We start from the raw sequence: 22,412 nt of genomic DNA, 5'->3' as shown, positions 1-22,412 counted from the left end.
TAGAGCAAGGACCAAGAAGCAACCTCTTCCTTGTGTAATGCTTAGAAAGATGATAGACCATAGGTCATGGGTCACTTATGAAGCACAGCAGGCTTCCATATGGTCTCCATCTGTTCAGCTACCCTCATTCACCCAGATATGTAGAAACTGAGTCCTTAGTGTAGTGTCAGTGAGTGGATCCACCTTTCCCCATTGTAATGGAAGGTTGAGGAAATCCAGAATAATACAAGTAGAGATGTGGCAGGCATCATCACATTCAAATGCCTTAGTTTAGGTGTGCTGGATGTATTTATTATATATATTTACATATACATATGTATGGGCAAGCATGATGCTGGAGAAGTGAGACTGACTAGGGCTAAACCATGACGCAGAGATTGGAGAAGGACTCACATCTTTAGTCCACCAGCCATATGCTTTTGTCACCAGGGAGAGGGGATTGGAAAGCCAACTCCATTGTCTCCACAGGCCCCCATTGGTTACCTGTGTCTGCAGCTGGAAGACACATTATCTTCTGAGGATGCCATCTTCATAACTCCCGAGATGGCCAGAACCCTTTGGTCTTGCCCTGATTACATTCTAGCCTAGAAATTTTAGTTTATTAACTTTCTTGAAAATCTGGATGTTAAATGGATCCACTGGGCTCCCCCTGGGACATGATTACTCTGGTACCCAAGGCCAGGAGATGCTAGGGAAATTCAAGTCTGTTATTGTACTGCCTACGTCTGCTTCAGACCACATTTTCTGGTCTATGGCACTCTCTAGGAGGCAGTCCAGTTCTGTAGGAAGTAGAGATGGTGATGACTTTTGTTCACTGGTTTCAGGTATGGATTGATGCTGCAACTCAGATATTTTTTTCCCTGGGGGCTGGATTTGGAGTCTTGATTGCATTTGCCAGTTACAATAAATTTGACAACAACTGTTACAGGTAAGCACCCTATTAGAACTTGCCAATGCTTTGAATCCTGGGGTTGGTCCTTATAAGAATGGACAGAGGGCTTTATCTGGACAGGAAGTCAGATAAATGGTCTTCTATGGACCATCCTGGTCATTCTGGGAATCCCAATGTGGTCTATGGGGTTCAAGGAGCATACTTCACTAGAAGACAACTCTTGGGAAAGTTGAGGTCACCAGCAATAGGAGCCTATGGGGAAGGATTACTGGGACAGAGGAACATGGCATGGCTTCCAGAGAGGATGGAGCTGCCTGACTCTGTCCATCAGATACTCTGTGAGGCAGGGGCAGAATGAACAGGCTAGTGAGGGCTAGCTGGGTCAGAAGTAAGACTTCAGGGTAGATGGGACACAGAGGAGATCGTCTCCAGTTTGGACCAGTAAGCACCTAATGCTACTTCCTGCAGACCCTGTGCTATGAGGACTTCAGAGCTGGGGCAGACTTAGGCTTACCTCTCCCACTCCATTTAACAATCAAGGCAGGATCACTGTGTTTGATTCAAGAAAGAACGGGATGGATATGCCGCCAAGAGAGGTTTTAGGGAAGTCAGGAAATGGAATGGTCATCCCCTTAGTAGGGCGCTGCCAATAAGAGCCTGGAAGTGAACTTGATGAGCAAGCCTGGGAGGACAGTTGAGGTTATTATGGTAGGCAGGTGTGGAACAGATGGCGTGTGTGCTAAGGAATGGCGTGGACAAAGACAGGGAGGCAGCGTGTCAGTGGATCAGCGAGTTGCTTTGCTTTGTTTGTTCCAAGAGTGTACACTAGAAGTCACGAGGAATAAGCCAAGAAGGAAGGGTGGATCATCTTAGCAACGCTCTGAAATGACAACACAGGGAGCTAGGAGACATAGTAAGCCACGGAGAGTTTGCTTAAGGAGAGAGGAACTCTTATTCCCAAGCCTTTGGTTAGCTCTTTGCTGACACACTGCCCCAGCAGGTACCAACTCAGTGGTGGTGAGGCCCTGGGGCCCATGTGACATGACAGCAAGGAAATGGGAAGGAGGGGTGGCCTTTGAGACCGGATGAGACTGAAGATTCCATAGATGGCCAGCGGCTTGAGAGCAGAGTGTGAGTGGAGCAAGGTGGACTTGAATTGTCACTAGCAGCCTCTCTCTCTCTCTCCCAGGGATGCCCTGCTGACCAGTACCATCAACTGTGTTACCAGCTTTATTTCTGGCTTTGCCATCTTCTCCATCCTTGGTTACATGGCCCATGAGCATAAGGTCAAGATTGAGGATGTTGCCACTGAAGGTGGGTCTCCAGCTGAAGGAAGAAAGACTGAGCTGGCTTCATCGTGCCTCCATGGTTGGAGGACTGTGAAGGTCCTGGCTGTGGAGGTTTTTGGACTTCCAACTGTTGGATTTTCTCCTAGGGCCATCATTGAACATTCCTGGCAACCATGGGCCCTAACTAGATAACAAAAACATTCCTCTATGGGCCCAAGAGGAACACATTTTGGGCTGCTCATTTTGCACCAGCCTTTGTGCTAATTAACTAATAATTAGTACCAAATCTATTCCAGTTCTGAAGTCCTTATAGCTCTGGGTCTGCAGGAAGTAGCATTAGGTACTCATACTGGATGATTTATACACAAAAGATGTTTACTTAGCTTCCCTCTCTGGAAGCCCAGAGCATGGAGATCAGTTGTCCAGTAGGCTTCTGGTGTAGGTCATACGCTATTTATCTTATCATAGAGAAGTAGAAATGCCTGTGTGTCAAGAGTCATGCTTGTAGACAGCCTCTCCATGAGAGCCCACAACTCTTAGGGAGTAAGAACTCCTAAAATGGGGTTACTCTCGCTAACATCTAGTTACATCTTTAAGCTCCTCATCCTCTTCACATTACTGTACTGGGGAGCAAGCCTGAGCATGAATTTCAGTGGGGACAAACTATGTTCCAAACATAGCAGCATACCTTCACTTCTCACAAAGCTGCGAGGTCAGTAGATTTTCTCTAAAGTCGAGTGATTTGGGTTTAAACTATGTATGAGTTTCTGAGAATCAGAGTTAATTCCTACAGAGTAGAGAGTGGGGTTTACCACATGTGGCTTGTAGCAGTTCAGGCCACGTGCCACTCTCTCTGCCTGGTTGTTCGATGCAGAGGTTGTGTTCATCTGCTTTGTATCACTATTAACAAAATCCCTGAGACAATTGACTTAGGAAGAGGACAGGGTTACTTGACTCACAGTTTTGGAAGTTTTAGTCAATGACTGTTTGGCACTCTTGCTTTGGGGCCTATGTTGGGCCCACATGGTGGAACAACCTGTTCACCTAATGGCCAAGTTCTAAAAGGGATAGAGGGAAGAGGAGCTTGGGTCCCAATATCTCCTACAAGGGTGCATCCTCAATAAATAGAAGACTACATTGGACTTTGTGTCTTGAAGTTCCCATCACTTTGAAACTGCACCAGCTGGGGATCAGGACTTTGACACAGGGCTGCTTGGGGGACATTACAGATCTGGACAATAGCACAGCTGCTATACTGTGGTTCCATCTCTCATGCCCAGATCCTGAGTCTGTGCTGCCCACACATAACTGATCAAGGGTCCTGAGGCTGGGCTGGAGCTCCCCTGCCCTGTGAGGTCCCCATTGAAGATCTCAACCATTGATCAGACCCTAATGTTTCTTACAGGAGCTGGCCTTGTGTTCATCCTGTATCCAGAAGCCATCTCCACTCTGTCGGGATCCACGTTCTGGGCTGTCCTGTTCTTCTTGATGCTCCTGGCTCTGGGTCTGGACAGCTCAGTGAGTGATGGTTCCCAGAACACCTTTCTCCACCACTGTAATCCATACCAGTACTCAGCTTGCAGGGCTGCTGTTGTCTGGGGTCTGTTTCCAAGGGCCTTATTTTAATGTGGACAATGAAGTGAGTCGTCCTTCAAAATGATAGTCTAGGTCAAAGCCAGGAACCTACAGGAACTCCACATTGTACAGGGCCTCGGACCAGCCAGCCCAACACTCTGCTTTTGTGGATGGGGAGCCAGAATTCTTCCCACAGGACATGAATAGAATGTCCTGTGACCCAGCACTTTCCCTATCATTATGTTTTATTACTGACAACCAACCCAAACATTTTGGACCCTGTTAGGTTACTAGATCCCTGGTTTTTATTATTATTATTATTATTTAGTTATGTGCAAAGTTAAGTTCCTGACATCTTTTTAATGTGTGTTTCCACCCGAAATACCTTAGGGAGGGGCTGGCCAGCAGATCTCACTGTTTGCTTTTTACTTGGTGGATCTGCCAGAGCAGTTGTTGCAAAGGGTTCTGAGGTTGATTCCAGACCCTAGGGTAGAGTACTGAGGTTGATTGACAATGCCTGCCAAGGGCAGTGGAGAGGAGCAAGGGACATGCGTGACTATTGTCTGCCATCACAGATTCTGTACTTAAAGTGACCACTTTGGTGATTAGAAAAGCAGTAAGGAACCCTTGTCATATGCTGTGGTATGAAGTTCCCACTCCGGAGAAGTCCTTTAGCTGATGTTTCCAGAAGGTTCTATTTGTATGTAGATATGTCATCTGGGCAATATATCCCTTCGCTCTCTATTTCCCATCAGTACCCACTCAGGCTGAGTGAGTCAGGGGTCAGGGGTCAGGGACGTGTTGCAGAGGCAGGCAAGAGTTAACTCTTCCCCGTCCCATATAACTTGGGCTTGGTTGAGATTGGGACAGAAAAGGGGGGGAAACGCTTGGGAGGAAGGCAGGGCCTGCCAATTTCTGAAGACCCTGATGTAACTGAGGCTGATACTAAACTACAGGAGTCCTTCATTCCTGCCCTCCCTCCTGGTTCTCTACAGATGGGAGGCATGGAAGCAGTCATCACTGGACTGGCTGACGACTTCCAGGTCCTGAAGCGGCACCGGAAACTCTTCACATTTGGTGTCACCATAAGTACCTTCCTTCTGGCCATGTTTTGCATAACCAAGGTGAGGCTGGCCACGGGGCAATCTTGGGCTTTCTAGGACTGTGTTTCAGAATCTAGACATTCTCAGCCTTGGTACCGGGCTGGGTTGGGTGGGGCTGAGCACAGGGGTTCTGCTATCCCGAACCCTTTGTTCTCACACTCAGAGGAGATCACTGTTGCCTCCTGCTACCCCTGGGGCTGATGATTTCCAAGCACTGTTATTTACTGCTGTTATTTACTTAGGACCTGCAGCAGTTCTTTGGAAACTTATTGTGATGTTTATCAAGTGTAACTCTTTCAGCCAGTGGCTCCCAGAGCCCTTGGTTAGAATGCAGACACATTTATTTAGCTGTACGACCCTGCCACCCACGCTTGTGAACAGGGCTCTGAGCATGTGTGAATAGGGATAGGTAGGGTTTGTAGGACAGGTAGGATAGTCGGTAACTGTTTATAGCCAAGGTTGGCTCAAGCCTTTTCTCTCTGTGCCCCAGGGAGGAATTTACGTACTGACTCTGCTGGACACCTTCGCAGCAGGCACCTCCATTCTGTTTGCGGTGCTTATGGAAGCGATCGGAGTCTCCTGGTTTTATGGTGAGTGAGGCTGTCACAAGCCTTGGTCCCCAGAGCTTGAGGAGTCGGTTTTACCTGGAGAGGGGAAAGAGCTTTTCATCCAGGACAGCCACCTGGATCTCCAGAAGTGAGCAGAGACCTGAAAGACACCCAGTGCCAACAGCTGAAAGAGAACCCTTAGCGAGCTGCAGACCCCCAGTCACCAAACCTGACAGTGCAATTGTCAGACTGAACAAACAAACCAGGATGCCTGCTGGACTCGAACTTCAGATGAACGATGAACACATATTTTTAGATCAGCATGACCCAAATACTGCATGGACTCTCCTGATGCCGATTTCTTTCATTACGGGTCTGAAATTCAAACTTAAACAAATACCCTGTATCTTATCCACTGAACTCATTCTGGAGCTGAGCTGAGAAAGAAACTGTCACATGTGTTATCATTGTACATTTCCCCTTAATGTGAGGGTAATAAGTTAATCTTCTTCTTACTCTTTCTGGACAAGGTTGCAGTCTGATGGTCTCTTTCAAATTATGGTTGGTTGGGGGGGTGTCCATGTGTGTGCACGTATGGATAGACAAGCTGTTTTCACAGAAAGACTAAGCAAGAGGAAAGAGCCAGGCTGGGGTCAAGGCCTGGCTCCTCAGTCTGGGTCAAGTCCTCCCTTCTCTGAGCTCTGGCGGAATTCCCCCTTTTAAGATAATCAGAGCGGCACATGAAAGGTGACGCTCCCCGAGTTTGTCCTCTCCCTTCTTCGCCATTAGCCTGCCGGGCCTCCCGCATTCTGGGGTGTCAGTCTCTTGCCACTCTGCCAGGACCTCATGGAATGGCGTCAGGGGAGACCCCGGTCCTGCGTCTGTGGGCTCTCTGTGACAGCCTTGCCCTATGTGCTCACAGGTGTGGACAGGTTCAGTAATGACATCCAGCAGATGATGGGCTTCAAACCAGGCCTGTACTGGAGACTGTGTTGGAAGTTCGTCAGCCCTGCCTTCCTCCTGGTGGGTAGGGTGTGGCTGGGGTACCACCGTGGGGGTAGGGTGGGCGTATTTATTCCCTAGGGGAGGAGGTGCTGGAATCTAGAAGCCTGGTTGTCCATGCAGGCGGGATCCTTAGCAGGGGTGGGGGTAATCTACCTTAGTGAGTGTCCAGCCAGGTTCCTCCCCACCCCCACCCCTTCCGTGCTGTGCTGGCTACAAAGTCACCTGTGTCCCGCCCCCCCCCCCACCCGTCTTTGCCATTGCATACCTCTTCAACACCTCTTCTTTTCTTTCTCCCTTCCTCCTGTGGTCATCTCATTTCGTTTCTATCTCTGCTATTCTCTTCCTCCTTCCCTCCTCTCTCTTTTCGCTGTTTCTCCATCCCAACTCCATCTTTTCTCCCTGCCCCCACCCTTTCCTCCAGTTTGTCGTGGTGGTCAGTATCATCAACTTCAAGCCGCTCACCTATGATGACTACGTCTATCCTCCCTGGGCCAACTGGGTCGGGTGGGGCATTGCCCTCTCATCCATGACCCTGGTACCTGCCTATGTCATCTACAAGTTCTTCAGCATTCGTGGCTCCCTTTGGGAGGTGAGCTCCGGGATGGCTACTGTGGGGTAAGAGGGGAGGTGGCATTCATATTGGGGTGAGAGAGAGATAAGAGAATACTTAGGGTCAGCATACCCACCTCATTTACCAAGTGATGACCCATCCTGAGCCTCAGTTTCCACATCTGTAACCTGAGAATAATACAGTATATCTTGGAAGGGAAAAACACCTGGGTGCTAAATAAAGAACCTAGCCCATGGGAGGTGCTTCCTGCATGCTGCCCATCAGTACCATGGCTGTTTCTACTGATCACAGGAGAAGGCAAAGCTCAGCCATGCCTGTCCCCCTTTAAGGTGTATTATGTCCCCAGATATCCCATCTCTCCTTGTCTGAGCCCACTACCATTTTTCTAATCATATGATCAGCCTAAACCATAGGTTTCTCACATGATTCCTTTCCCTTTACATGTATGCATCGTGTACACACATCACACACACACACACACAGAGCAGAGGTGCCTTTTACATTATGACTTTTATTTTGCCATACAAACCAGTGGTGGTAGTCTTTCCAAGTGTCCTTACTTTGTAAGGCAAAGACCTCACATCTGAACTGCTTTGGACACATCTGAGGTCTGGGCCAGTGAGACTCTCTCCCTCCCTTCTTCACAGAGAGTAGCCTATGGCATCACGCCGGAGAATGAGCACCACCTGGTGGCCCAGAGAGATGTGAGACAGTTCCAGGTAGATGCAGAGCTGACCTTGGGGTGTGGGGCAGGACAGGGTGGGTTCTGGTTGTTCTCTGTGGGGTGCCCTAGCAGGATCACAGCTGGGAAAATCTGGGTGGTGACCAGCTTCAGCTTAGGGGCTAAGGTGATGGGTGCCCAGTCAGCCTCCTGATGCTGATGCTGCTTCCTAGTCCCGGGATGCCGAGGGATCCCGAGTGCTAGAATGTTCCTAGTTTTATTCTGCCCCTGAGCTGTCAAATCTGTGTCACCAAACTAAGCTGAGCATTTTAGAATCTTGAAAGCATAGATAGCTGCAGGGCATTAGTAATGAGTTCCTGGCTCCAGGGGTGAGGGTGGTGCCTGCTGAGCTCCCTCTTTTGGGTGGTTCCTTTGCATCCAGCATCAGCACCATTTAAGGACTGTGCTCTGAGGTCTGTGCTGGGAAGGAGGCTGTTTGCTTTGCTTCGCCTTTGCTTCTTGCTGCCCCAACCAGCTGGCCCCTGGTCCTCCACGTCCCCACTGACTCTGTCTTCAACTACTCTATTTTTCATCACAGTTGCGGCACTGGCTGGCTATCTGAACCTGGCCCTGAGGAGGAGGAACCCACGGGCCAACATCCGGGCCAAGGGCATCCTCTTCACCCCCAAGTGGACACCGCCTTGGGATTCCTATCCTGGAAGAACCTTTCCCATCCCTCTTGTTTTCCCAGTTACTAATGATTCCGTGACTCTGGTTTTGTTCACCTTCTGTTCATTGGGCCTGGAGGCAGCGAGTGTGGAGAACTAGTGAGCCTCGAGGAAGAAGATGGAAGGAGGGAATGGGACATGGCTTCTGGAACTCTGGCTTGAGGACAATCTCAGTGCACACCTGAGCTGAGGTTCATGGCTCAGGCAGAACCCTTTCCCGAATGTGCTTGCACTTCAAATCATAGAAGAAACCTGTGATTCATCGAGGCTGAGAGAAGATTGACATTTGGTTAGAGATCAAAAGCTCAACCAAAGCCTGATGGGGTCTGTGTGGGAGCCAATGTTACCCCTCTATTTCCACCCAGTCACCACTCTGGTGTCTGAGTCTCTGTGTGGGAGCTGGGGTTTATTTGCGGCTAAAGTGTGGCTGGTCGATGTTTTAGGGGTTTTGAGAAGAAACCCCCTGACTTAGTTTTCTAGTTAATCTGAGATTGGCTTTGGGATGTTCTAGAACATTACTCTAGCTTCTGGTGTTTGGATAGTCCCAAACCATGATGTTAGGGGGAGAATGTGGCTAGACCACCAGTGAGGAAGTTGCACAAAGTCAGATATCCCAGAAAGATGGCAGAGACAGCTGGATGAATCACCCCTGCCAAGGCCACACCTTTGTCATGTTCTGTTCATATATGGATGGTTCCTGACCCCTTCCTAGGGATTGAGGCAGGGCCCCTGTGAAGTCAGAAATGTGAGCCCATAACAGAGATCTCTGTCCCATGGGGCCAGGTGGGCACCCGAGGGAGGGTAACCTGGTAGGCTGCCATGGTTCTTTATGGTCCACAGACACTTCCTAAGCCTCCCTGGCCTAGACACCCAGCAGATAGGGAGGGGTCCTGAGTCGTGGGGTCTCTTGGCTCTGAAAATGGCCTGCTTCACACTGACTAGATTTGGCACCTTGGAGGGCATGATGGGCCCTACCACAGCACAGCACAGCCCCTCATGCCCAGGGAGGTTTTTCTGACTGGAGGGAACAAGTTGGTGGGGTCAGGAAATTTCTAGGTTCACCTAGTGCCCTCTGGTGGTTAGTTTTGGTTCATGATGGGAAAGGATGGCTTGGAAACTGGAGACGGCATCTTCCAGGGATTTATGTTTATGGTTTGAGTCTCTTCTGCCCTTATTTGAAATCTAGAATCGTAGGTTGTCACTGTGATAGTGGACTTCCACTCTACAGGCTTTTATTTTTGGTGATGAAAAGGAAAAAGAAAACTCTAACCCTGAGGAGCCCTGTTCACCCCACCCAGGGCTGTCACCAAACGCAGAGTACACAAAGTCCCACTGAAGAGGAAAGCAGTATTGTTTACAGAAGGACGGTGTGTCGGGAGAAGAGCAGAGGGGCTCATCCCACTGGCTCCCTGAGAGGTCCTTTTCTTCAGTGACAATCGTCACCCTTTGAACAGTGAGTCCTGAGAAGCAAGTCCCCCAGCTGTCACAAGTGCACACACTCAGAAAGCCGGGGTGCCCTAGGTCAGCACTGGCCCACCATTTTCTCATTGCCATCTGTGTGGTCCCTCTGCCTGCAGACATTGTCCCTGGGGTGAAGCTGAGACGTGGTGCTAGCTGAAAGACCCCCAAACTAAAGCATAGGTGCTGTTTTGTGGCAGAGTTGGCTCCTGAGACCGGGACAAGGGGTTCTTGGCTCCAAGCCCAGGTGCTCTGATGGGGAGGAAGGGTGTGGCACCCAGAAAGCCCCATGAAGGTGCTAGGAGGTCAGTGCATCCACCTTCACACCCACCCTTACCAGATGGGGGCTAATGTTTTATCACATGTAATGCTTGACTTCTTGGTTGTGACTTTTTTTTTTTAATAGTGGGGTTCACCCAGGACCAGTGTGCTCCTGAGTACTGTATATGACACTTGACACTTTTGATATTTTATCATATTTTTAGAGAATTACTTTCTATGACCTGTGAGATGTTTGCTTAAGAACATTGGTGGTATCTAGCTTTTACCTGTCAGTCTTCATTCTAGATTCAAGTGAGACAGAGGGGATACAGGGTACCAACTCACCCCAGATATCCTACTCAACGAAGGTCCCTAACTGCCTTAATTCTCAGAGGGTATTCCTGCCCACGTGGGAGCCAGTCTAGATTTTCAAGATCTGCTAATGTAAGACTGACACGTTCTTACCAAAGAAATCATTTCCAACCCATTAAGCTAGTTCATATATTTGTTTATTTCTTTGGAAAACTGCAGAGGGGAAGTGATCAGAGTGGGTGTTTGGCGTGGTGGAAGTAGCACAGCATTTAGAACTGATTAGCGGTGGGTCTGCAGCCGATTCGCTGTGGCTTGAGAGAGGAGCTTCACATCTTTGGGTTTCAAGGGGGTTTTGTCTCTAAAATCAGGAATTTGACCAGGTAATCAATCGAAGGGTGCATCCAATTAAAAACAAACCACAACAAAGCGTGACCACATCCTTGTGCTGAGGTTACAATGAAGAAAGCATGTCACCCCATAACTGACCATCTACCGGGCTTGGAAACAGAGATTTCTGGCCGGCAGAGCTTTGGTATTTCTTTATGTCTAGTAGCGCCTCTTATGCAGCTATTTTTTTTCCAGTTGATGCCAGAAAGACTTGGTTTCTGAGACGAAGTCAAGTCCAGCCCCCTCGATCTGACGCTTGGGTGGTATTGAGAAGGTGAAGGGCATCACTCTGCCTGTGTTTGCAAGTCTGGGTACCCACAGCTCTGCCCTCCAGCAGTGCGCTTGGCCCTGGCTGGCGAATGTGAAGTCATGGGGTGCCTGTCCTCGTCCCAGTCTCTTCTTCTGTGTAAATAGGGTTGTTTCCATCTTCCTCATGTCACGGACTGTTCAAGTATCATGCAAATGTCTGCATCTGCTTTGGATTTATTTTGAAAGTTGTTCTCTTCATGGAAAAAAATAGGTGTACAGTATAATAAAGGACATTGCCTGTGCTGTCTATTCGATTGTAGAGTTCTGAGTGCTGTTCCATGCATGTGAAGCTATGAGTTATGAAAGCAAGTGACTTTGTCTCTGATGAGCCACCAACTAGTAGAGATTTTGGACGCAGCAGCCCACCTTTCATCCAGAGAGTTGCTCTGAGAACCCATGGAAGAGACGGAAAAAAGGGGTTGAGTGTGTGGTGTTAGCTCAAAGGTTGGCTCTCCTCTCCTCTCCTCTCCTCTCCTCTCCTCTCCTCTCCTCTCCTCTCCTCTCCTCTCCTCTCCTCTCCTCTCCTCTCCTCTCCTCTCCTCTTCTCTCCTCTCCTCTCCTCTCCTCTCCTCTCCTCTCCCTTCCTCTCCCCTTCCCTCCCCTCCTCTCCTCTTCCTTCCTGTCCCCTCTCCTCCTCTCCTCTTCCCTCCTGTCCCCTCCCCTCCCCTCCCCTCTCCTCTTGCATCCTCTTCCCTCCCTCCCCCCTTCCCCTCCCCTTCTACCTCTCCATTTCCCTCCACTCTTTCCCCTCCCTTCCTCTTCTCTGAACTCTTCTCCCCTCCTCTGCTCTGCCCTCCTCTGCCCTCGTCTGCCCTCCTCTGCTCTCCTCTGCTCTCCTCTCCTCCTTGCGTTGTTCCTTTCCTTCTGTTTTGCGCTGCTCTGTTCTTCTCTGGTACTTGGAATCAAACCCAAGTCCCAGAGCACACTGCGCACACGCTCCCCCCTGCTGAGCTACACCCCTGGCCCGACACACATTTTTGTTTAAATACGAAGTGGATGCCATGAGAGAACATGCCTGGCGTCTAATTTTGTTTTGTTTGTCATTGCTAGGCCTGGGTTTCTAATGATCCAGAACCGCTGCTGGATTGAACTGGATGCACAATTTAGTGCAGATGTGGACTTTTCTGGGCAGAGGGTACTATTCACACTCAAGCCCTTGGAGCTCATGCTGGCTTTGTTTGGGGGAAATTGTGAGCTAAATATGTTTGTTCCCACCTTTTATTGAAAATAGATGATAGATGTTTTTGTCCCATAACATATCCTGATTGTGGTTTCCCCTCCCTCCACACTTCCAGTTCCTCCCCACCTCCCCTCCCATCCAAATCCACCCCCGTTCTGCCTCTACAGGATAATAATAAAATACAATATGATAATACAGAACAAAAACTAACACATTGGAATAGGACAAAACAATAAAACATAAGGAAAAGAGACCAAGGAAAGGTACAAGAAACAGACACAGAGGCAGAGACCCACTCATTTGCACACTCAGGAATCCCATAAAAGCACTAACCTGGAAACAGTGATATATTACCCAAAGGGCCTACAGGGTAAAAAGAGAGGAAAAGATATAAAACTAAGACAAAAAGAAAAGCTCCGACATGACGTTATGAGACAAAGAGGCTCCAATTATGCTGTTGAGTTTGTTTTCTGTTGGCCATCTACTGCTGGGCATGCAGCTTACCCTTAAGAGTATCTCCAGGGAAATGCCTTTGGAGGAAACCGAATTTTCATTTGCAAATGATTATCAATTGGAGATTGCTTCTGGGTTAGGGATGGGAGCATGTGTCCACTTCTCCTTTCCACTCTAGCACTCCATCTGCTACACACCCATGCAGGCCCAGTGCATGCTGCCTTAGTCTCTGTGAAGTCAATACTTTGATCATGTTGATTGAGATGGCCTTGTTTTCTTGGTGTCTTATGGCTCATACTCTTTCTGCTTCCTCTTTAGTGAGGTTTCCTGCACACTGAGAAGAAGAATTTGCTGTAGACATCCCCTTCAGGGTCAAGGTCTCTCACTCTCTGCATAATGTCTGACTGTGGGTCTCTGTATTTGTTTCCATCTGCTGCAGGAGGAAGCTTCTCTGATGATGGCTGAGCAAGGCATTGATCTATGAGAATAGCAGAATGTCATTAGGAGTCATTTTATTGCTATATTTTATCTATCTATCTATCTATCTATCTATCTATCTATCTATCTATCTATCATAGTATTATTTGGGTTTACCCTAGGTCCTTGAGCTATCTAGTCTCAGGTTCTTGGTTACCCAAGCATTGTCAGATACGGGTTCCATCTCATGGAGTACCCTAATGATTTGCCTTCAGTCAAATTGGATATTGGTTAGTTACTCACACAGTAGTGGAGTGCTACCAAAGGGTTTGTGGTAGACTTGGTGTTTATGTTTCTCCTTTGCTAGTGTGCAGAGTGCCTTCCTGTACCAAAGACAGTAGCCAGTAGGGGTAAGGTCTCTATATGGGGATCAGCTTGTCTTCTCCATGTTCAATGAGTTGTGTAGGTGCTGCTGTCAGCAATGGGGCCTTGCCATCAGCTTGTAGAAAGCAACCTATAGTCTCAGCAACAGCATGGATTATTTTGGAGTTCCTGTGGGACTCCTTTGGCTACCATCTCAATTAGATGTAACCTAATCCTGGGGACAAAAGATGGCCAGTTGGGGCTCTGTGTCCCTCATTCTGGTTCTGGACCACCTCAGATTTTTTTTTTCTCATTCTATCCACTTGCCCGTGAATTTCTTGATTTCATTTTTTTCTTTTATGACTGAGTAATACTCAATTGCATAAATGTACCACATTTTCTTTATCCATTCATTTGTTGAAGGACATCTAGGTTCTTTCCTATATCTATCCAGAATAGAGAGCAGTGATGAACCGTGTTGAGCAAGTGTCTTTGTGGTAGAAAGAAGCGTCCTTTGCATATATGCCCAGGAGTGACATAGCTGGATCTTGAGACAGATTGATTCCCATCTCCTTGAGGAACTGCCATATTGATTTCATAGTGACTATGCATGTTTACACTCCCTCCAGCAACTGATAAGTGTTCCCTGTATTCCACATCCTCACCAACAAGAGCTGTCACTTGTGTTATTGATCCTAGCCATTCTGGTGAGCGTAAATGAATCTGAAACTAGTTTTGATTTGCACTTCCCTGATGACTAAGGATGTTGAACATTTGTTTCTCAGCGATTTTAGTTTCCTCTTTTGAGAAATCTCTGTTTAGATCTGGACCTCATTTTTAAGTTGGGTTAATTGTTTTCTTGATATATAGTTTTTTGAGTCCTTTATGTATTTGGATACTAGCCTTCTATCAGATGTGTAGTTGATAAAAACATCTCATTCTGTAGACTGCCACTTTGTCTAAATAATGGTGTCCTTTGCCATACAGAAACTTTCCAGTTTCAGGAGGTCCCATTTATTAATTGTTGATGGTAGTGCCTGTACTCCTGTGCCAGTGAGTACAAGGCTATTCCCCAGTCTTTTCTATCAGGCAATATGTTTGTTCTTAATGAAAATCATCCAGTAGCCAATCTAGAGGACTTGGTGTCAAATGAAGATTTGGTCAGTGCCTCCTCTTCTGTGATGGCGGATGAGTGAGCATCGGGCCCTGGAGCTGAGTGAGGTTTATTACTAGGAAGATAAGAAGACTGCTTGCAAGGTTAGCATGCTGATGATCCAGTCACCCTTTATTAGTGCCACCATCTAGGGAACAAGTCTTCAACACATGAGCCTTTTTGGGCATTTCACATCAAACGTTCTACCCCTAGCTGCTTAAGGTTCATGACCATATTGTAATTCAAAATAAATTTAGTCCATCTCCAAGTGTTCTTATCATCTCAGCGATTCTAGCACTTCTCAAAAGCTCAGGTCTGGGCTGTTGATATGGCTCATTAGGTTATGGGTGCAACACCAAGTCTGATGTCTGATTTTGATCCCCAGAACCGATATGGGATGAGGGAACTGACTCCTGAAAGTTCCTTCACACATGTACACACACACACACACACACACACACACACACACACACACACACACACACACTAAATATATGAAAAAAAGTTTTAAGTCCAAAATCTCTGCTGAGACTCAAAGCAACTTGTAGCTTTTAATTACAAAAAGAACATTTCATAGTTCCAGCATAAAATAGTGGGGCAGGGTAAGAATTTCCATCCCCAAAGAGCAACATGGGGCCCACAAAGCAAGACTAAAACCCAGCAGGGCAAACATTAAATCCTCCATTCAGTACCTGGCACATGCTCTTAGGATGTGGGTTTCAGAGACCCTGGGCATCCCAGTCCGTGATGTCACCAGCTGGTGCTCACACAGCCTCTCTCCTGGGCTGGATGCCGATGGTTTTCTCAGGCCGTTGCTCCACATAGCTGGGTCCCCACCTCATCTTCAGCATCATTCCCACAGTGTCACTTCTAGCCCTGTCAGAAGGGGATTCTGAGCCTGGTACACAATGCCTGGCTTCCTAGTCCTTTTGTTGGAATTTGAGCAGAATCTTCTGGGATTCCCTGACTCTTAAATAATGTAAACCTGTAAGATCGGTCTCATGGACAGTGCCAAGGTGTGCTAATGGTTCAAGCAGCAGCAGTGCTCCCATCCCAAGTGTCTAGATAACTGAATGTGGGAAATTGTTTTCTAAGTGGCTCTGTGTACCCCAAAACTCTTTCCACAAGGCAGGCAAACTCAGTCTTTCCGCTCCCCTCATTCTAGGATAGAGTCTCATTATGCAACCCAGGCTGACTCTGGCTTTTCTTCTTCTCTCTCTTTCCCCCTCTTCTTCTTTGCCTCCTTTTCTTCTTCCTCCTCCTCTTCGTCCTCCTTCTCCTTTTTCTCTTCTTTGTTTTGAGATGGCCTCATCATGGGCTGACTCTGAAATCATAGACTCACATACTTCTTACCCCAGCTCCCCAAATTCTGGGATTACAGGTCTGTGTTGCCCCTCCCAGAAGCAAAGCCTTTCAGATGAGCTTTTGCCTTTCTTTATATGCTTGGATCCAGAATGGACAGTATTCATCCATACTTGAGACTTCTCTAAGATGTCTTTTCCCTCCCCTTCCTTCAAGATTTCTCTCATTCTCCTCCTCATTCCCCCCCCCTTTTTTTTCCTTATGGATTTTTGAGAGGCTCTGATATATAGCTCAGGATTATTCAGAACTTGCAAGACTCTGGGCTCAGACTCTCAAGTGCTAGGCTTGCAGGAATGAACTACCACACTTAACTGTGGCATCTCTTTATGGGCACTAATATCTTTAGAAACTACACTTCTCTTGACCTAAGTTTAAACAAGTCCCTTCTCTGGGCACACTGTAAACTTTCCAAATCCTCCTGCTCTGCTTTTTGCTCTGTGTTCACACTGCAGATCTGGCTAAAGGCAGCCAGTAATACACATGCTAGCTGTATTGTCTGGAAATTAATCAGGTGGTCACCTTTAAATGCAGGCTTCCACAAATTCGCTGGGCATGGAACAAATATAGGCAAAGCTATTGTCAGAATGCAGCATGAGGAGATTCTAGTTCGGTTCCTGATAGAATCCCGTCTCTCTCTGGATTGTACTCATAGCAATGCCCATTTCTGATTTCAACTCTCTGTGGTAGCCAGCTTTCCACAGTTATAATGAATACCTGAGAAAAGCAACTCAAAGGAGGAAGACTTATTTTACTTCATCATTTCAGACAATGACCACTGTTTTTAGGCCAGCAGGAATGCTGATGCATCTTTGTAGTGGAAAGGGAGGAAACCTGCTTGTCTCATGGCAGCCACAAAGCCTGGAGAGGTGGGAAGGATGTAAGAACAAGATGTACCAGGAATGCATGCTTCCTGTCAATCACTTCTTTCAACTGGCCTCTGTCTCCTAGACCATTCAGCTATGAACTTACCAATATAATAATCCGTTAGTGAGATTAGCGCTCTTATGACCTAATCAGCTTTCCATAGCATCATGATCTGAGGACCAAGCCTTCAATGAGCCAGCCTCTTCTGGGGACACATTTCATACCCAAGCCAGTCCCTAGATCTTCACCCTCATTTCATCAGGCCATAGCAGGAAACCTTGTAATTGTGGAGCTGTGGGTCTCTTCTCTGGACTCTGGTATACATTGATATGACCCTGCAGTTCACTTCAAAGGCATCCTAGCTGGATTGTTGGGTTTCATGTGGCTAGAACAGTGTCTGTGCTCATGTTCCTTCAATTCTCTTTTGGATGGTACCTTTGGCTTGGGTAACCAAATCCTAGTCCTTCTGGATCCACAGACATGTGACAGCTTGGACATGAGGTTGAACTTCAAGGTATACCTGGGCTTTGCCTCCTTCTAGGACCCTACTATCCCACAAGTTCTCCACTATCAGCCCCTGCTAGCCTTGCTGGCAAGGGAGATACTCCCTGTGCCAGTGCTGATATCCACTGCCACCAAAAAGTGAGACTACTTAAGCAGCCAGCTGGGATCTAGAGTGATATTATCAGCTACCAGCTTCATCAACTTCAGGCCTGGAGAGGGTGGGCTGGGCTAAAGTATCAGGACATGAGGGTAAGTAAAGGCTGGGCTGCAGGAAACACATTAAGGCCACACTTGTCTCCAGAAAAGGTCCCAGTGATGCCATGACCTGAAAATACTAGGAGCACAGATATATGGAGTCTTCAGCTGAGGGCAGCTAGCTACTAGATGAAGAACATCCTTTGCACAGCTCCAGGCCAAGCTGAGCAAGCTGCATTAGTTCCTGCCTCGACCTCCCTGGAAAACCTTTGCCACCCCAAGTTGCTTTTTGGTCATGGTATTTTATCACAGCATTAGAAAAATTAACTAATACACGTAGTCAGCTCAGCAACAGCTTATCTGCTTGCTGCTCGATCTGAGCTTGTTCCTAGGACCCCACTAAATTTCTCATATTGCATCACACCTGATTTTCCTTGTAGTTGCCACTGAATTTCAGCCCATTTCTCTACAGCCACTCCGTAGGCCCCTGTCCCCGGGGAGGACCCTTCAGGCACACCCACTCAGAGTCTGCAGCTTTGGTTTCTCAAGTGAGCTGCAGAGTTAGGTCAAGGCATATTGTGGACCCAACAAGAGACCCACAACTTCACAACTACAATTACAGAGCCCTGCTCCTTAAGTTTTGGAACTGGAAGGGGAGCATGACACAAGGGTGCCTGAGTTCATTTGAAGCCTCAGTTAGGAGAAGGAGCTTAGGTCCAGTCACATTAGCCTCTGGCTCCCAAGACAGACAGCCCAGGAGCATCAATAGCTTGGACAAGGCCAAGGGACAGGCAGGACAAGCAGGTGGCTTATGTGTACTGGTTATTGTTCTGTTTTACAAATACTGATTCATTGAATCTGACAAAGAGCTTCAGGACAGGGAGAGAAGAAGGGGATTGCAGTGGTCCAACGTGCAAATGGAGAAAATAACTTACAAGTTGTTGTCACTGGGATTTGAGCCCAGGAGGCGTGGCCCCATTCTGTGCCTTTAAGATTTCCGATGTGCCATGTTTCCTGGCACTAGCCACAGTATGAACATGATTCTCATCTAGTCCCAACACTGTCTTCAGTTACAAATACATCATGTATGCATATGTAAATAAGGTTATTGATTTGCATAAATATGTAAGTTGTATACACATTTTATACAATTTATAAGTTTATATTGTGTGTATATGCATGCATGTTTTAATAGACATGTAAATATATATATATTCTAAGTGTCTACAGTGTATTAGAAAGCAAATAATTCATGTCAAATCACATAATTAGAGAGATCAGCTTGAAACAAGGGCTCCAACTTCACAGGAAAAATGATTATACTAGTTTTTCCTAATCTATTCCAATTACATGTTCTGTGAGTCTTTATTCAGATGGATATTCTGTCTAGGTTCATTACCAGAAAGCCTCTCTCTCTCTCTCTCTCTCTCTCTCTCTCTCTCTCTCTCTCTCTCTCTCTCTCTCTCACACACACACACACACACACACACACACTGATGTACATAGTTGTAAATAGTATGCATGCATACATAATAGGACAGAAATGACTATAACAGAAATGTAGCTATAATTTCTCAACAAAAGGGATCCCCTCAATCTCTTGTAACAATCTCTTGTAACAGTGTGTTGTAACAATGTCTTGTAACAATGTGATGATTAGTGTGGACTTGGCAGAATCCTGAACAGCTTAGGAGACAAGCCTCTAGGCACATCTGTGAGGGATTATGAAGACTCACCTGTTTTTCAATAGATCAGATTTAACTGGACAGTTTCTTATTTGCATACAATGCACTATGATCACATTTCCCTCCCTCATGATCTTCTCTTATCCCTCTTCCACCCCTGCCAAGGTCCCACTTCTTCCCAGTCCCTTGCCCTCTACCCTCATGTGTAGATGTAACTAATTAAATAACTATTAAATAAGAAACACAGAAACAATGTAAAAGAGAAAGCCGAGAGGTCAGAGCTCAGAGCTAAAATCTCACCCTCCTGCTGTCCCAGCTTCCCGAAAGAGAGCTATTTCCTGTGTGTAAGTCGATTTTCCAGTCATTCTACCTTCTCATTGGTTGTAAACCCAAACACGTGACTGCCTCGTCACTGTCTGAATGTACAGCCCCCTAGGTCTTAAAGGCATATGTCTCCAATGCTGGCTGTATCCCTGAACACACAGAGATCTATGGGATTAAAGGCGTGTGCCACCACCGCCACACTGTCTATGGCTCTAATAGCTCTGACCCCCGGGCAACTTTATTTATTAACATACAATCAAAATCACATTTCAGTACAATTAGAATACCACCACACTCATGCACAGGTGGTCACAGCTACAGTGTGTCCCTGATGACAACAGCTGTGTTTCATGCAGAGACAGCATTCTTCAGTGCTCCCTTCTGTTCGGCTTTTACTATCTTTCCACTCCTTCTTCTGCAATATTTCCTGGGCCTCATGGTGGGTGAGATGATGTTACGCCTAGGGCTGAGTGCTCAGCAGTCCCTTATTCTCAGTTCTTTGGTGCTGAGTCTCTGCTTGGCATGTGTAGGTAATGAGGGGCCCTTTGTAAAGCACCAGGACTGATGGACCACAGAAAAGGACCCTTATATTTACTCTACCTTTTGGGACCAATTACTCCTGGGCTCTAGTGAGGAAACTCAGGGATCAGGTCTCGAAGGTCTTGCCAGGTCTTGCAGACACATCTGGGGTGCACTTACAGAGGCCCCTCTGACCTGTTGAGTGGATATGTCAGCTCAGTGAGATGTCTGTTCTTTCTAGCTCCCTCTCCACTTCCCTGACAATAAAGAGAGCTGGTTAAAATATAAACAATCACTAGGTGGCACCAAACACACTCCCAAGCTAAGCAGCAGCTGAAGGAAGTCTAGAATTGTCTGGAGTCTTTTTTTTTTTTTTCTGGATTCTTCTCAGAGTTTATTTGAGTGTAGAAAATCAGCTAGTGTCTTATCTACACACAAAAGATCAATTGATTTCATATTATTGTTCCTTGGGTGCAATCATTCATTCATTTATTCACTGATGAGAATCCCAGTCTGTACAGGCCATTCTCAATCTGTGGGTCGTGACTTCTCTTGGGAGTTGAACAAACTTTTCACAGGGGTCACCTAAGGCCATCAGAAAACACAGATATTTACATTACTATTAGTAACAGAAGGAAATTGTAGTTATATGAAATAGCAACTAAAATAATTTTATGGTTGGGGGTCACCTCTCCGTCGCTCCCAGAACGGGAAGTCCCTCCACAGCTCAGCCCACCGTGTCCTGATGTCTCTGTCTATAAAACCAAGCGAAGGCTATTTTCTGGGGTCTCTCAGATGTGGTACAAGTAGGGGCACACATAGATAAGACTTCCCCAGACAGGGGCCCTACGGAGCCCGTTCACCACAAACTCTGGACTTCCGTTGTCTCTACACTTGTCCGTGACAAAAGTGCTGCCTGGAATCTATTCTCTGAGCCTTTTGTCCCACTGGAGAGGGACAGATTGGTGTCAGTGCAGCACAGAACTGCTTCAGTCACACCCTGAACTTGAGACTGGCATCTGGCATGGAGGCAGCCTTTTAAGACTGTTCTATAGTGGTGGTGGCACACGCCTTTAATCCCAGCACTTGGGAGGCAGAGGCAGGTGGATCTCTGAGTTCGGAGCCAGCCTGGTCTATAAAATTAGTTCCAGGAAAGACATAGCTACACAGAGAAACCCTGTTTTAAAAAACCAACCAGCCAGCACACTCAACATGGTCTGTTGGAGGATCGCTGTGTGGGGAAATCCACACATCTGGTGGTAGCTGCAAATAGGAACACAGAGAGGAGAAACACTTGACTTTTCCTTATTCTGGATCAACCTAGGCAAAGGAGAGCCCCTTTGTAGAGAAATTCTAATCAGAGTTTCGCGAGCACTTCAGAGTTTCCAGAAAACACTCCTGAGATACCCAGAGGTAAATTCACCCTGTCTTGAGACTGGACAGTTGGTAGGTCACTGAGATTTGAGACGTTCTCATCGACCTGGCATGTTCACAGTTATAACTGCAGATGCCAGATGAGGTGAGGATCATCTTAACGCTCTCCCCGGTGTGTCAACACAGGCACAATCCAGGATGGGGAAGTTGCAGGGAGCCCCAGGCCCCAGGATCCTTTCCAGGAAACAAGTGCCGCTGTCTGCCAACTGGCCACCAGAGGGCAGCAAAGCGCTGTCAGCAGGACGGGCGCCTTGGAAATCTGAGCAAGGCAAAATTGCTTTGCTCTCAAGGACTCAAGCTATGCATGGAGGTTTCTAGATTCATATCCAAGCTCTGTCCCTGGGACCAGCGCTGTGGTTGTGGGACCTCTGTGGTCACAGGGATGTGCTTTTAGAATACCTCCATAGTTGCTTTAATGCCTCATTGTTGCTGTCTTAAAATGTATAATTTTTAAATTTATAATAAAAATTAAAATAGTACCACTACTATTACCACTACCACTACCACCACCACCACCACCACCACTACCACTACCACTACCACCACCACCACCACTACCACTACCACTACTAGTGTTTCAACTTCATATTTTGCGCGTGGCTGGGCCTGTCACTTAGCAGGAAAGTTTCCTTGCGCCTCGTGTTGTCTTTCATGGGAGGTGAGTAGCTACTCATTTCTTAGCTTTGCTCTGAAGATTGCTTGAATTAATGTGAACTTTTTTCTAACACATTAAAAAAATCATAACATTTACTTCTTGTTATTATTATAGGGCTCAAAGGAATAGTACAAGGCCCTCAGAAGGTCCATCTGGCTGGGCAGCTCCAGTCAACCCATTTGGTCCCATGGCAAAGTGCTTGCTA

General features: G+C 47.0%; 1 protein-coding gene across 1 annotated transcript in view; it reads left to right on the top strand.

Moving 5' to 3' along the window:
- Slc6a2 (solute carrier family 6 member 2) overlaps positions 1-11,348 on the top strand; it is a 40,677-nt gene extending 29,329 nt beyond the window's left edge. The window contains exons 7-15 of the mRNA XM_006984050.3: positions 825-928; positions 2,082-2,206; positions 3,587-3,699; positions 4,752-4,880; positions 5,350-5,449; positions 6,330-6,430; positions 6,834-7,001; positions 7,631-7,702; positions 8,243-11,348. Coding sequence (XP_006984112.1) covers positions 825-928; positions 2,082-2,206; positions 3,587-3,699; positions 4,752-4,880; positions 5,350-5,449; positions 6,330-6,430; positions 6,834-7,001; positions 7,631-7,702; positions 8,243-8,266 — 936 coding nt within the window. The 3' untranslated portion in view covers positions 8,267-11,348. The remainder of the gene's footprint in view (positions 1-824; positions 929-2,081; positions 2,207-3,586; positions 3,700-4,751; positions 4,881-5,349; positions 5,450-6,329; positions 6,431-6,833; positions 7,002-7,630; positions 7,703-8,242) is intronic.
- The last annotated feature ends 11,064 nt before the right edge of the window (positions 11,349-22,412 follow it).

This window comes from Peromyscus maniculatus, chromosome 5 (assembly GCF_049852395.1).
Source record: "Peromyscus maniculatus bairdii isolate BWxNUB_F1_BW_parent chromosome 5, HU_Pman_BW_mat_3.1, whole genome shotgun sequence".
In the NCBI taxonomy this organism is placed as follows: domain Eukaryota; kingdom Metazoa; phylum Chordata; class Mammalia; order Rodentia; family Cricetidae; genus Peromyscus; species Peromyscus maniculatus.
The sequence above is the reverse complement of the archived record's forward strand: the minus strand, read 5'-3'. Positions and strand labels throughout refer to the sequence as shown.